The sequence below is a fragment of the Eutrigla gurnardus genome (genome assembly GCF_963514095.1).
Source record: "Eutrigla gurnardus genome assembly, chromosome: 3".
In the NCBI taxonomy this organism is placed as follows: domain Eukaryota; kingdom Metazoa; phylum Chordata; class Actinopteri; order Perciformes; family Triglidae; genus Eutrigla; species Eutrigla gurnardus.
In genome coordinates, this window is record NC_139917.1 from 22,378,129 (window position 1) to 22,392,704 (window position 14,576).

The following is a 14,576-nucleotide window of genomic DNA, read 5'->3' on the forward strand; positions in this document are numbered from 1 at the left end:
TCAATAAAACGTTTCTTTATTTTTTATGACAGTTTAGTACAGGTTTTCTTCGCAGTGTGTCACCAGTGTGATGTTTTACAAATATAAGTTATTTTTAACTTTTGTTAATATTAAGTAAAAAATTTGGAGCTAATTACAGGAAAAATAAAGACAAATGTGTGAAACCGTTCATTTAGTCGGTTTAGTTTCTTGTGCTGAGATCAAAACCCGTTGCCATTTTCAGGAGGGACTTCCTCAGTTCAACAGCTCAGTTTACACCGTCTCTTTTTTTAAACCCATAATCGGTGCCAAATTACATCCTTTTTTTTTGTTTTACAACAAAACTTCTTTGGGAATTATTAGGAATTTACAAACCCATATAATAAAGTGTTGAGCACTATCCAAACATCCACAATCCATGGAAACTCTGAACACCCTGTTTACAGTCCACCACAGGGCAAATACAATAACATTATTAACAAAAAATAAATAATCAACTGCATTGTAAAGATATTAACTGTCCTCTAGGTATTTTCACGTTTACTTTGTCTAGTAGATGTCTACATATCAAAACTCCAATGAAGGGAGGCGATGGACACAAGTCAGTGAAAGCCAAAGGAGCATCCCTGAGAAAATCTGAAAGAAAACGTCACTGCTGGCATCCTTCTGTCAGTGTTGTGCTTTTGAATCAGTCCGTTCCACAGTCTTGATCCTACGATGGTGTCACAGTTCTCTCTTCACTTCATACTGACACACACAGGACTCTCTCTGGCTGTCCAGGTATGGCTTACATCCCATATGCATAACAGCATCAAAGAGCAGAGTCACTGCTGACTCACAGGCTGCCAAATAAGAACAGAAAAAACAAGAACATAAGCTAATAATATACAACAGTGGTTTGAAAAGAGAGGCCCCTGCAAACACCTTACTGTCCTACTAACTATTCCATTCACACTCACAGCAGCATAGAGAGCCATGCTGCAAGATATGTTTGATTAGAATTCCACCTCAAATCTTAAATACAGAACTTCGGATATTTCAAATTTTCAATGTTACAAAAAATGCTTATTTTATTTTCACATGTCTTTTATATGTTGCGGATGCCAAAAAGACTTCCACACCAGCGTGGACGAGCCTCCTCACTCCTTGAGATGCATTTTAGGAATTCGGACAAGATGGAGCATTGATATCAACTTCCAGGTCGATAGCCGGACGACTGAGAGACAAGGAGATGATCAATGATGATCATTGGCTCATCCTCTTACCTTGGACACTCTGGGCCAATCCCAGAGTCCTTTGCACATTCCTGCAGATGGTCTCAAGACAGTCCTGGAACTGTGTATCGCAGTTGTGCTTCTCACTGCCGCAGGTGTCATAGCAGCGGTCATGTTGGTTACAACACTTGGTCATGGACGGGATGCCTATGTCAAACTGGGGTGGGAAAAACAGGTTTATCACTCTTTATAACGGATTTTAAAATGACATTCAAATGAAAAAGATTTCCCTCAAATCCAATAATGAAATAATGGGTCTGTGACTAGTAAAATCTGAAGAATAAAGTTTCAGCAACGACAAAAAACGCAGCCATTTATTTAAAACCAATACTGTCAATGAAAAACAACAAAGTATGTTATTTGATTACGATTTAGTATCGTTAAATCTGACTGATGCTGGATGTTTGAGCCCAATACCGAACATATTGGCTATTGGATATCAACTGACTGTTTGTATCCACATGTGTATACATGTTGTATACTGTGTGTACTTGTAAAAAAAACCTACGCATTTTATAATGTAGAAGAGGAAGTTTGCTTCTTCTAAACCTCCCAAACTGTCAGATTACCTGGAATCCAAACAGCGGGGAGCCACATCCATTGGGCGGTGGGTGCTTGTATCCGGGACGAGGAGCCGGCTTGTACCCTGGGAGAGAGGAGCAAAGGTGAAGATGTTTCTTGTTCTGCCTCTGTCAGTTATCTCGCTGTCAGAGATAAACACATCAGCAAACCACAGATTAATGGCTTACTGGGCAGCCATAGGGGCGATAATGTATATCCTCTGGCTCCCAAAGTCAAATTCATAGTCGCCTATATTTATCCATAAATCTGGTACTGGTTATTTTAACGTTGGCTTGACATAGCAAGGGAAAGGACAGGTGTAAATAATTGTTTGTGCCAGTTCACCAGCAGGTATCGGTCCCGGCAGAGAAAGGAGCTGGCTTACCATCGCTACACCTGTAATGACAGAGCCCGTCGTCGCCACCGAACAAGTCCAGTGCTGCGTTCAGGTACGTGTCAATCTTATGAATTCCGTTCCGGATCGTTTTCAGAGTCATCCTCCAGTCTGGAGTCTCTGGCTCCTGCTTACAGGCAGACACCGCCGGGAGACTTCCACAGTAGTACAAAGTCAACAGCAAAACACAGACGTGGCTGTGGTAGTGCATCGTCCACTTAACGTTAGAGCCAGAAGCCACCGTTTTCCGACACATTATAACTGGTTCTTCAAAAATGTTGTCTTGCTGGCATCTTAAGTTCCACCTACGGTTGTTTTCATTTCTTACAGGCACCGAGCAGAAGAGCCTGCGTGCCTGTCGCGGCCGTGGATGTCGTTTTCCGGGTTTGACACCGTCACGTGACAGCTGATAAACCAATAGCGATGATGTCACTAGTTGCAGCGTCAGTGAAGAAAAAACCCAACTGTGTGCTATTTTAAAATATTCATTTTTCGATGCATTTAAGAGATTGAAGATATTCTGAGTCAGAATTTATATATATATATATATACACAGTATATCCATTGCTGATCCAAAGCTAATGATCCTAAAGGTGCCCATGTAGGTTATCCATACATGAGGGGTCCATATTATGGTGTCTGTGGATGCGGGTTAGGGTCCCTTTGTGTTTCTGTTATTTTCACTTCCACCACAGTACAATGTAGAATTGTTTTGTGGGATCCATGACACGATTCAGATTCTTCCATAAAAATTATTGTATACATTCTCAAAAAATATTTAACTCAACACATTTAATCTTCAAATCTAAAGGTTCATACATCACATTCTAATCTATAATGAACTGTATATTATTTTTATATTAACCTCTATGGAATCTGTGTTTAATTTAGCCTATATGTATGCACTTCACTCAAGGAATATATAATTGTAAGAAATGGGCTTCATCAAATTTTCAGAAGGGACACACATAGGGGGGAGGGACTACTCACATCACTGGTAAGTAGCCAGTAATATGTCCTTAATACTTTTGCTAATGTACTCATGTTACATTCCACCACTGTGCAAAGGGTCAACAATGTCTCGGTTACTCAAGACTGAGACAAAAGAAATAGTCCGTGTAGCAACACTATCAACATGGCTACATACACATACATACAGGTGTCAGCAAAGAAGTGTATAGATTTTATAGAATTTGGCTAAATTGGCTCTTTGGCATCTGAATCGGAGACAAAAATACATCCAGTCTATAGTAATAATTTTACTTTTATTTAAATGATTAGGCGAGCATTGAAGAAAATCCGTTCCTTCTATAGTTTCTTAAATAACTGCATAAACTTCAAACATTCAGAAATGAAAATGTACAACCATGTATGAATAACAGTTTAAATGTCCTTCCATGTTTAGTCCAAACCAACTTCACATTTTGAAGACGACGACATAAAACGTTCTCTTGTAGCAAAAAAATCCCAGGTCTCTCTTCATGATCCATTGACCTTCATCCACACTCCGAGGCGAGTAGAAAGCTAGAAGCAGCCAGCCTTATTCTTTTCTTCGATTGTCCCCATGTTCTTCACAAAATGGATTTGGCTGGAGGACACAACCTACCAAGTCTCTCAGATTACATTTACGTCAAGCAGATGATGCCGAAAGCCGTTTGTGATTTGGTTGGGTTCTCACTACTCAAAGCACATGCCTTTACAATCAAGTGTCCTTGTTCATCTTGTTTCCGGGAAAATACAAGAAAAGAAAGAAGTCTGAGGCTTTTCTACAGATTGCTTCGTTAAGATGTGACAAGGCGGTTCCTGGGGTCAGGCTCAAGTGAGGAAGTGTATGGGGAGAGGGGACATTTTAAAACTTCAACAATAGAGCTAAATTATTTCATAAAGTTTTCGCTTCTAGTGTAAAGAATCATCCTTAAAAAAACATGAACATACACATCTATTCATAAACATTTACACAATCTAAATGCATCCAACTCATCCTCCCCTGAAAAGCTTATTTAGTCTGTCCAGCTCCTTGCAGTTATCCATGGTCATAAGTTCTGCCTTCTTACGCATTCGGTCATCCCTGTATACCTTGGCAGCGTACAGCAGGTCCGTTTCTAGACGAGAGGAGCAGAAAAACAACGTGAGTGAGGTGTAAGGGAAGTGCAAAGAAGCTATTCTTGAATTCAGAAAGCTACTTCTGAGGGTTACTCACTTGTCTGTTTCTCCTTCCAACAGTTATTTCTGACATTGGATACATAGTCCTCCTCCACATTTTTCTCAATCTGCTGCAGTGCCGAGCCCTTAAACTCAGACTTAAAATCTCTAGTGACATAGTAGTCGACATGCAGGTTTTCTGTCTGCCGTTTTACAGTCTGACCCGTGGACCTGGAGGAGACACAAGTTGTTGTGAGAAAACGCTACTGTAGTAAATGCTCACCTACGTTGCACCCTGAAGGTGTTTTGTAGCGTCACGTTCACTCAAGGATGAGCCGTTTGTGCCAACTGGTCATGTCGTGGTAATTAGCTTCCTACCATTGCAAGCAACAAGCAAGTCTGCCACAGTGATGCAGAAAATGTGTGCACGTGTGTGGACGTACGGTCTAGAGTAGAGGCTGTAAGGTGGAGGCGACACCATCATCTGGCTCAGTATTGACACTAAAATCAGGACCACGATGGGCATCAGCTGGATAAACATTGAGAAGCCACCCTGGAGGTAAACACAGTTCAATTAGTACTTAATTTACACACACGAGCACACAGTGTATCCTCTACAAATTTGAAACCTGTGTACATACATCTCCCCGTTCTTCTGTTCTCTCTTGTCGGGAATCCGTCTGATGGCTATAGCTCGTTCTGCTGTTGGTGAAGGTGTGTGGACTTGCTGTGGAACAAAAACATTATGACTGAGGTCAGATACAAAGAACTGCCATTGATTGCACCTACTCTACAGATCAGTATTCCAATCTACATTTCATCCTGTTCTACATTAAGGTACACGCTTTCACTTGTTGTCATTGTACAATACAGGGTAAACTAATATGGTGCAGAGTGGAGATGAATTAAGGAGTCTCACAGCCTGATCACATGGTTATATTTCTCACTTTAAACACATCTAGATTATAAAACAAAGCTACTGACTATTAAAGTAATCATGACATATGAATGAAAATCTATATATTTTGATAAAACACAAATCAAATGTAGATGGGAAATGATGAACTTCTTGTGCTCACTTACAGGAGGGGAAGCCACCTCCAAAGAACATGTTGAAGAGGTCCTCGGGAGTGATGTCAGCCTCAAAGCCCCTGTGGAAGTCGAAGCCTCCTCCGCCTCCTCCTCCATGTGAGTGACCCGGGCTGCTCGGCTCTTCTCCTCCTGTCAGATCATACTGCCTTCTTTTGTCTGGGTTGCTCAGCACTGCATATGCATTACCAATCTCTGGAGGAGGGGGAAATTGTAGACATAAATCATCTCACACACTTTTTGTTAGTGTTAAATTGCATTTAAAATAGTTTAGATAAGTATGAACAATCATTTACTTTTAAAGGCCTCTGTTGCTCCAGGTGCATGATTCTTGTCTGGATGGAACTTCAGCGCTAGTTTCCTGTAGGCTTTCTTTAGCTCATCCTCATTGACTTCTTTATTGACACCCAGCACTTCATAGTAGTCCTTACACCGCTTTATTCTGAAAGACAGGAACAGAGAGTGAAACGGGTAAAAACAATCCAGTGGGTCATTTTCACCACTCCAACAGAAAGGCAGGTGAAAAAATGTTTTGTCCTCGAGTTTACTTTTTGGGTTACATTTCCTTTCCCCGTCACCTTCTAAATGTCAAGCATGTATAATTTATTGATTAGGGGCCGTGTCTACCAAAATGTATTTTCCTGAGGCCATCTTTTTTAATTTTATGTCAAATGGTCCGTCCTCTCCCCCTACGTGCTTCATTCAGAAGTATGAAAATAATCCCATACTGACAGTGGATCATAGGGGTGTGAATCTTTGGCTTCACAGCGATTCGATTCGATTAACGATACAGTAGTTGGCGATTCGATTCAAGGACGATTTTTTTTTTTGTAACGATTCGTTTCGATTCAGTAAACCACGTTTCGATTCAGTAACTTGTAACCAAAATTCTATATCCATGAAATAAACATGCAATAATGCAAGTGAGACTATCGGTATTCTTCTGAAAGGTGAAAAATAACATATTTATTCTAGAAAAAGTAGCCCTGCATAATATTTTATGCTGGATACAAAAATGGAATTAAACATTGCTCAGTTATTTTGAACATTATTCAAAAGACTACATGCTGGCAGGGGAGAGTGTCTTAAACGTATTAAAATATTAATCATAAGTAAGAATCACAATTTATCCGATTAAATGCATTTATATCGATTATTGGTGAAGCCAAAACGATTCATTCTATTTATTTATTTTAGCAGATCGATTTAGTTGAATCTATAGGACTGACAATCGATTCATCGATTAATCGAATGAATCGTTACACCTCTAGTGGATCAGCAGCACATACACTGGCCTATGGTTGAAATCTCTTACAAAATTAATATAAAACATTTTTCAAATACAATACAGCAAATCACATTTTGAGTAATTAAACTAATGTTCAATGTTTCCACTTTCATACATCAGAAATAACGCTTCACAAGTCATTTTGTTAGTTTTTGATTACAGTTTGGTGTAAATCATAACTTGGGATACGATCAAATCACCATGAGGTATTAAAAGCCGATAATGAGTTATCACCCAGTCTACCTCTCACTGAATCACTGACTGGAGTAAGGTTATAATGAGGTCACATGGGAGGCATATTAATGCAAATGAACAACTGTTCTTATTTTGATGCCATTTTAACCCACTGAAGCTTCCCCAAAGGATCTTGTGTGAAAAGACTGGTAGGATTGCATAAAGACAAGCAGATAAATGCACTCAAGTTGGACTCTAGGAAATGATTAAGGGCCTACGCTGTGGAAGAAATGCACTGACTGCCTAAATCTCTATCTAGTTTACACCACTAAATGTCTCTCACTTTATCCCCTCATGGGGAAGACACCAAGCCTACAAGGTTCCCATGACAATTAGCTGTGTGCACAACACTACAGAGACTATAGAGTCCTCCTGCAGCCAGAGTCGAAAGGATGAAACAAGTATGATAGAAACAGTACTGCTGTCACATGGCCAACTGAAGGAAAGGACCAAAATAGGAGTTGAACACAGTACCAATTTCTGGGAAAAGAAATACAACATGACAGCAAAGTGAACCCTTAATGTCCTCACCTCTGCACACCTTCAACCTGCTCTTTGTTGAAGCCTTTAGAAGAGTCGCCTCCACCGGTCTCTTGGCTTTCCCTTTGCGGCTGTGCCCCGGTGCTTTCTGCTGTTCTCCTACGGTACGCACCGTTACCCGCTGAGCTCCCATTCTTCATTAACGCGTCCAACAAAGCTGAAGAAGAGAGGAAAAGTCTGAAGATTAACTAAATGACAAATTATTAACTTCAGTATCTGCCCAAGCTTTTTGCATGTAATGATTTCTGAGATTGTGCATTATTAGCATGTGATGCATTGTGATATGGGGCAATGCAAGACAAGTTAACGTTGGCTGTAACCTGGCGTTGTCATGGCGGCAGCTCCCTAACAAATAGAGTAAATCCTCACAGTCGTCTATGCTGCAAAGTCAGGTAAAGGTGACCACATTAAAAGGTAATGAAGCGTATCTTTCCACTTACCGTGTCTCTACAAAAAGGGTCATCAATCTCACACAGTAAGGATTTCCAATTTAACGTTCCAATAAATGGCTAAACATGAACATAGAAGCATTTAAAAGTGACAAACGTGATAAAGTGCACAGTACTTTTGTACTTTTTGTTTGCTTTATGTTCACGTTAACTATGCAAATGCTTTTAACTGTTATAATGTTCCTTATTGTCTATGCATGGATAACTCATCACTATGCAGTCATGTGTAATATAAGCACACTGCTTGCAGTTGCACAACCATAATCCCTCTTTCCACAGCACTCGAGATTACTTATGTCGACAATGTCATGATTACCGTATTAAAAAAAAAAAGCCTCTCGTGCTAAATATGTTTGTTTAGCTATATGTTAAATATGCAGCTGCAATAACCTCATTTGCCCACATTGATGAATAGTTAAATTTATTAATCTGTTGCTCAATCTATGCATTTGATCTCTTGATGCTGCATTTTAATGATATCGTATTGACAACGCGTTACAATGTGAACACATTCACCGTAGACTGGAAACTGCTAGGTTTCATGTGCCAGTTGATAACCAGTTTACTGATGCCAGACAACTCAAATATTAAAGTGACTGTGACACAGGCACAACCCCCGCACACAGCTGCAGTGATCTCAACGGTTATGAGGAAAGCAGGTGTACAGGTGTCGTTTTTGGCCTGCCTTCTTCAGTCAACCCGTCACCTGCAACATCCTGAATTGCAACATCAGAGGATACACTCCCTGATCTCTCACACACTCACAGAAAGTGAATCTTCACCTGAGCGTTGTGAACTCTGATCTTGGGACCCACACAGTACCCATATCCCCTGCTCCTTTCAATGCACACCTAAATGTAGTGTATTTTCAAGGTACAAGCTTGGAATGACCTTCCTGTGGGAAGCCTGGCAACTGTCATCCATTACTGCTCCTCTCACTCACTCACTCGCTCACCTTTTAACTGAAAGGTTACAATTTAACATGGAGGAGCTCCTTGTCATCAATGTCGACGTGTCTTTAACAGTCTCTCACAATCCTGTATGTTAAAGAACATTTTAAGGACCGACTATCCGCTTGTCCGTTCCATTCTTTCTCAGCCTAAACACCGTTTACCTCGCAGACAGTTGTGTGTCCCGGATTCGTTTATATACCCCGAGTCCTTCATTCAATTAAAGGATTGGCAGTCAGCTGGCCAGCATTAAGTCGTAGCCGCGACTATATCCCTCTCATTGGGACCCAGAGCCTTCAACACGAACAGGCCGACGTCTATCACTTGAAGTGAAAATGAAACGGCAGCTAACACAAGCCCTTTAAAAAGAAAAGGTCTGCTAATCTTCAGTGTTTACAATGAATGGAAGCTAACGTTAGCATCCATCTTCGGTGGCTTCATCGTGGATTAACGATTCACAAATCGCTTAGTTGTTGTGTGACATTGCTTCATCGAAAGCTGCCAGAAGTACAGTCTATAACACGTATTCACTTATCGTCACTATATATATATATAAATCAACATTAGCTAAGAAGTCCACTACGGGGAAGCGCTGGCTAGGTTAGCTGGGCCCACAACTTAGTTGAGCTAACGCTAACTCAGATATGTGTTGCTATGGGTTTCCCCGTCTTAAAGACAGTTTATTCTCGACTAACGTTAGGTAATAATATACATATGTGTTATGAGATAGCCAAAAGATAACCTGCTGTGAGCCAGAGACGGCTGCTGGTGGGGGATGTTAACCAACGCTCGTAGCTCTGCTAGCTTACACTTGGTAATTGAATTACAGTGGGTCCTTCGCTAGGTTAGCCCCCGGCCGGGTCAGCTACACACGGCCCTTACCTTTCGCCCCGTCCGTTGGATACAGCTTCTCCGCTTTGATGAGAAACTTCAACGCCTTCTCTTTATCTCCGGCCTCGAGGGCTCTCGTCGCTATTTTAATACATTTTTCGGCTTCGTCCCGGTTCCCTTCCATTTTCATCCCTCTTCCTCCTCCGGCAGTCAGCTGACCAGCTCACTCACCCACGTGGTCACCGGCACTGACAGCAGAGTCTGTGTTGGTGGTTGTAGTGTGTCTGAAATCATTCAGTCCCATGCCCCCCTAAAGCCTAAAAACCCTGAAAACCCCCCAGGGACTGACATCACCTGATGACTGGTTGGGTGTGAAACGGTATCATTAAAAATGAGACATCACGTTACTATGATGACACAAAAACATCAAACATCATTTCATTTTTATTATTATTTTTATTTATTTTTAACTGCCTTCCATGCTCTTGACTTACAAGAGGTGAGTTCATTGTCAAATAATCAATTTACTCGTTTTTTTTCCAGGGATGTGGATTCAAAGTAGTCAGCCTCCTTGCCCAATGCATTACTGTCCACTTCAAATACCTGGGGTCCTGCAAGGTTTTGAAGGTGGACAAGGTCCCACTTGAAATACTTTATTAATCCAAGATGGTATCGTTCCCATTGAGACACATTAGCATCCAATGGCAGGAAATCCCCATTGAAAACTTGTTCACAAAGTGGAGCCTTAGAAGATAGCTCCTTCATAATATGAAAGATCAGAATTAAGATGGTTTAACATGATATAGGATACAGGCATAATCCCATCAATAATCCCACCAGTAATTAATGGCATTCTTTAACAGGTGGAGTAAATTGTAGGAAAATCAATGTACACTGATGGCAGGGCACTCTGGATCAAATTGAAATTGTAATGACATAAAAAATAAAACAAAATGCAAACTGCAGTAGAGAAAGTAGAGGAATAGGCATGCAAAGGGGAATGTAAACAGTCAAGGAAAGCACATAATCCTCTAATTAATTTAAGAGCAATGGTTCACCAACAGCCAGTTAATACCAGAGAAGAAGTCGGTTATCTTGAATAGGGCATGTGAGGACATGAGGATCTTCATGGTGGAAGTTGAAACACATATTTGGATAATTTGAATTAATCGCCACTTTGCCTCCAGCATAAAAAAAGGAGACCATCTCTGAGATTTGTCTTGGGTCTCCGAGGCAGTGCCGTTCGTTAGTGAAGGCAGGATCATGTGCTGTAGTTTACAAAATGGAGAATTCATTCAACACAGTTCAAAGCTCCGTTTTAATGTTTCGCTACCAGTATCATAACATTATTAAAAGCATCAATGGATGTTGAATGGCAAGGAGAGACTAGAATAGGGTAGAAATAAATACCATTACAATAAGAGAGTAGTATTGGTATTACAAGTTTTCACTCAAAATACAGCAGTAAGATAATGTTTAAAATGTTAAGGCAAATATTCAACTCTCAACCTTAATTGCGGTTTAAAAAATGAGGCCTAGTTACCAGCCGTTATCTGTAAAGTTCCCCTTATATAAACACACAGACACAAGTTTCATTTTGTATTTGGAATTGTATTTGTTCAGAGGTCACATGTATCAACCACCTAGCATAAATATGCCTTACATGTTTTGCCACCATTAAATATAGGACACTTTCATTTATAAGCTTTATTTAGGCAATTTATCAAAAGCAGGCTGATTCATATTGCACAGAAAAAAAGAAGATTTATTATTTACAAAAAGATTCAATAGCAGAGTCACTGTTCTTGTTCTAGATGAATAAAAATAAAAACTACTCGGGTTGCAACAGTAAATTGGGATGTATGCAGCACCATTATCAAGCAGCTGGCATAATGATGCCTATCTCGAGGATTTCAAGTCAGAGCCGAAGGCAGCAAACAGGGCAGAGGGACTTTGGGTGTCAGGTCTACTCATTGGTTTGTTCAAGCTGGCGTGCGTGACGGAGGAAGTTTGGCTGCAAAAGTGCCCATAGTGTTGAGTGCTGCGTGGATGCGGAAGTGTAGCCTCGACTCCATGTTGTAGTCTTTGTAGTTCACCCTACAAACAAAGTCATTTATCAGCGTTTTCTGTAACATGGCCGTATAGAATTTTAATATACATTTCATCAAGGTATTGCTTCCTTGAGATTAAGGGAAGACAACACCCAGAAGCTAATTTTATTTTACAAATACAAACGTGGAAATAAATGTAACCCAGGACTGTGGATGGGCTAAAAACACTTACTTGATATCTTCCATTATGGTGATGGCTGTGTTGATGTCTCCTTTCTGCTTGTGCAACAGGCCCATCTCATACATGGTAAATGGCACCAGGTAGTTGTTATACTTGATATCACTTTCACTGCAAAAACAAAAAAAAAAGTATTATAGTTATTTCATGCCCTTCCAGACGAGGTTTATATGCAAAATTATAAAATACAGCTATGCAATTTTTAAAAAATCTAGGAAGTTGTGGCTGAAATAAATTCTGACGACCATAAAACAACTTTAAGTCGTCTGTTTAGATGCTAAATGTAGCAACAGGGATGACAGTGGAGGAAGAACCAACATTAATAAGAAGTAGAGATGACCAAATGTGAAAAAAAGTGAGATTCAGATGCCATCCACCAGGATCGAAGGACTGAAGAAGAAAAAAAACATTTCAATGTGTTGTGTATTGTTTCTGACAATGTCTTCAATTCATTTTCCAACTAGGCTTTTCCTGAGAGAGAACATTGCAATGGCGTTAAGATGGCCTCACCTGGAAATGACATAACTGAAGCAGAGCTCAGCCTGGACCAGATGCCCCAGCTGTCTTAGACACAGACCCTTCAGCAGCTGGACGACACACTGGTCATCCAGGTGATACTCTGATGGGTCTACACAGTAGAGAACAGGCTGTTAGTTTAAACACACACACACACTTAAACACACACACACTGATTAATGTGCTATAAACCATGCTGTCCTCACTTGGATCGTCTTTGAGCTGCTCCTCTGCTTTCTCTAAGGTGATCAAGATGCGTTTCGTCAACTCGGGTCTTTTTCCAACTACCGTGAAACCATTCCACACGTACATCATTTCCTGTTTGGGGAAAAAGATGGCTGTTGTCAAGCGAGTACTACTTTCCAATGTTGAGTTATTGACAGTAGGAGTGCACGAGCGTCCTCACCAAGGCCGGCACAACTAGTGCCACGGGGTTAGAAGAAGAGTATCGCTTTGCTTTGCTCGCTGCGAACTTCTCCGTTGGAATCGACTTCCCAGCGATCCTGAGTCTGAAACCATCTACCTGCCTGCAAGCAAACCGTATTTCAGGGTTCATTTACAACGATTACAAACAGAGTCGCACGCACAAATAACGGTTCTCTCTCACAAGCACACCTGAATATTTCCACCACGTTTTCTCCCAGTTCGGTCACTTCCTCCTCCGGTAGCATGCTCAAGATGGCAGCTTTCTGGAATGTATAGGTGGCCTGTAAAATAAGAGCACTCAGCTTGTCATAAGGGGTTAAATGTTTACACATGAGCTGTTTTACGAATGGAGAAAGGGTTCTATTCGTTACCTTGGACCACTTGCTCTCCTTGCAGAGCAGATTGGCATATCGATACGCTTCCCTCCAGTTTTGTTCGAATGAGTAGGCCCACATCAGCTCCCAGTAACACAGGTGGTGAATCTGACGCCACTCTTCCTGTGCTGCGATACACGCCAGGAACTTTTCCTGGGCCTGCAGAGAAACCCAGATGCATGGGGGTTTTATTTAACAACTAAACGGGCTGCATTTTAAGAACCATCACTTATGTGTACACACATCCAGTTTGACCAGGTTATTACAAGTTACTCACAAATGTGAAGTTTCCTTTGAGCAAAGCAATTCTTGCGGTGTAGAAAAGAATAAGAGCTCCCTGTGGACAAGACGCAAATAAATTAATTAAAAAATAATGCCATTCATTAAGAAATATAGTGACATATGCCATGATTTCGGCAAAAAAACCTGGCTCACATTGGGGAACTTCTCGATGTAGGGCTCCAGGAGAGCTTCGGACTCAGCCAGGTTTCCTTCACCAGTGCCTGGGGGAAGAACATGAGCAGAATACGGTTTTAAATCCTTAAAAATCCTAATATAATGAGAAACGGCTATATGGACACATAGCTGAATGAGGGATTTAAAAATTCCTTGAAGATATTTACCAAGAATCACTGAAATGTAGAGATGAAACATCAGCAGAGTCAGGGTGCTGAGGATCGACCGCAGGCTGTTGCCGGCTGCTCCCTCTCTCAACTCTGACAAACCCATTTCCTGTAAGACATTTAGCAAATTATCATTTGATTTGATGTGAACACAAACACTATCTGTATATTATGAGTTTTCCTGAAAAGAAAAAGCGACTGATGGCACCTACCTGGTCTCCTGAGAAGCCCAAAAACTCCATCAGTCTGAGGACTTTGGATGGGAGCAGAGATAACATCTACCAAAAAAAAAATGGGGAAAAAGCAGGTTCAGCGTTGCTTAGGTAATTATGATACATCTCAACAGCAAAGAAATGCTCTAAGATGTAGCAAAAATACCTGGTTCTACTGTGACTCACCAGATTAAATGATCCAATGCCCATGTTGACGCCGCCCCTGAAATGAACGTGCGTGCTCTTCTTTTTTTCCTCATCTGGTGTGACACTGATCAAGGCCTGGCAATCCCTGTGTTGGAATACATATCATTTAGAAATATACTTGCATACCATTATTTGTATTTTTCCTTTTTCAGTGTTTATACCATTACGCCCCTGAACAAAACCCCCCCATCCGATCGC

At 40.8% G+C, this 14,576-nt stretch overlaps 3 protein-coding genes across 3 annotated transcripts; all 3 read right to left on the bottom strand.

Moving 5' to 3' along the window:
- Positions 1-110: 110 nt before the first annotated feature.
- Positions 111-2,579, bottom strand: pla2g12a (phospholipase A2, group XIIA). The gene is made up of 4 exons (XM_084006237.1): positions 2,200-2,579; positions 1,823-1,899; positions 1,245-1,410; positions 111-821 (listed from the first exon to the last, which is right to left on the bottom strand). Exons 1-4 carry the CDS (start codon positions 2,462-2,464, stop codon positions 703-705), a joined length of 627 nt encoding a protein of 208 aa, XP_083862363.1. The 5' UTR covers positions 2,465-2,579; the 3' UTR covers positions 111-702.
- An 873-nt stretch (positions 2,580-3,452) lies between these two features.
- Positions 3,453-9,952, bottom strand: dnajb14 (DnaJ heat shock protein family (Hsp40) member B14). The gene is made up of 8 exons (XM_084006204.1): positions 9,783-9,952; positions 7,493-7,658; positions 5,736-5,881; positions 5,434-5,634; positions 4,992-5,077; positions 4,794-4,903; positions 4,409-4,581; positions 3,453-4,310 (listed from the first exon to the last, which is right to left on the bottom strand). The coding sequence occupies exons 1-8, from the start codon at positions 9,919-9,921 to the stop codon at positions 4,186-4,188; spliced, it is 1,146 nt and encodes a 381-aa protein (XP_083862330.1). The 5' UTR covers positions 9,922-9,952; the 3' UTR covers positions 3,453-4,185.
- A 1,723-nt stretch (positions 9,953-11,675) lies between these two features.
- LOC311011316 (tetratricopeptide repeat protein 39B-like) lies at positions 11,676-14,445 on the bottom strand. The gene is made up of 12 exons (XM_084006202.1): positions 14,358-14,445; positions 14,172-14,237; positions 13,960-14,068; positions 13,772-13,839; positions 13,614-13,673; positions 13,334-13,495; positions 13,152-13,243; positions 12,943-13,063; positions 12,743-12,854; positions 12,531-12,648; positions 12,015-12,131; positions 11,676-11,828 (listed from the first exon to the last, which is right to left on the bottom strand). The coding sequence occupies exons 1-12, from the start codon at positions 14,379-14,381 to the stop codon at positions 11,714-11,716; spliced, it is 1,164 nt and encodes a 387-aa protein (XP_083862328.1). The 5' UTR covers positions 14,382-14,445; the 3' UTR covers positions 11,676-11,713.
- Positions 14,446-14,576: the final 131 nt, after the last annotated feature.

Bases quoted from the DNA above. Each gene is read 5' to 3' on its own strand.
- LOC311011316 (XM_084006202.1), bottom strand. From the start codon at position 14,381: ATGGGCATTGGATCATTTAATCTG. The intron at 13,064-13,151 runs GTGTGCTTGTGA...GTTTGCTTGCAG, and splicing joins AACGTGGTGGAAATATTCAG to GCAGGTAGATGGTTTCAGAC. The intron at 12,649-12,742 runs GTGAGGACAGCA...TCTACTGTGTAG, and splicing joins GCAGCTCAAAGACGATCCAA to ACCCATCAGAGTATCACCTG.
- pla2g12a (XM_084006237.1), bottom strand. From the start codon at position 2,464: ATGTGTCGGAAAACGGTGGCTTCTGGCTCTAACGTTAAGTGGACGATG. The intron at 1,411-1,822 runs GTAATCTGACAG...TTCCCACCCCAG, and splicing joins CCCCGCTGTTTGGATTCCAG to TTTGACATAGGCATCCCGTC. The intron at 822-1,244 runs GTAAGAGGATGA...CTTATTTGGCAG, and splicing joins ATTGGCCCAGAGTGTCCAAG to CCTGTGAGTCAGCAGTGACT.
- dnajb14 (XM_084006204.1), bottom strand. From the start codon at position 9,921: ATGAAAATGGAAGGGAACCGGGACGAAGCCGAAAAATGTATTAAAATA. The intron at 7,659-9,782 runs GTAAGGGCCGTG...TCTCTTCTTCAG, and splicing joins TCCAACGGACGGGGCGAAAG to CTTTGTTGGACGCGTTAATG. The intron at 5,882-7,492 runs GTGAGGACATTA...CCTGTCTTTCAG, and splicing joins CAGGTTGAAGGTGTGCAGAG to AATAAAGCGGTGTAAGGACT.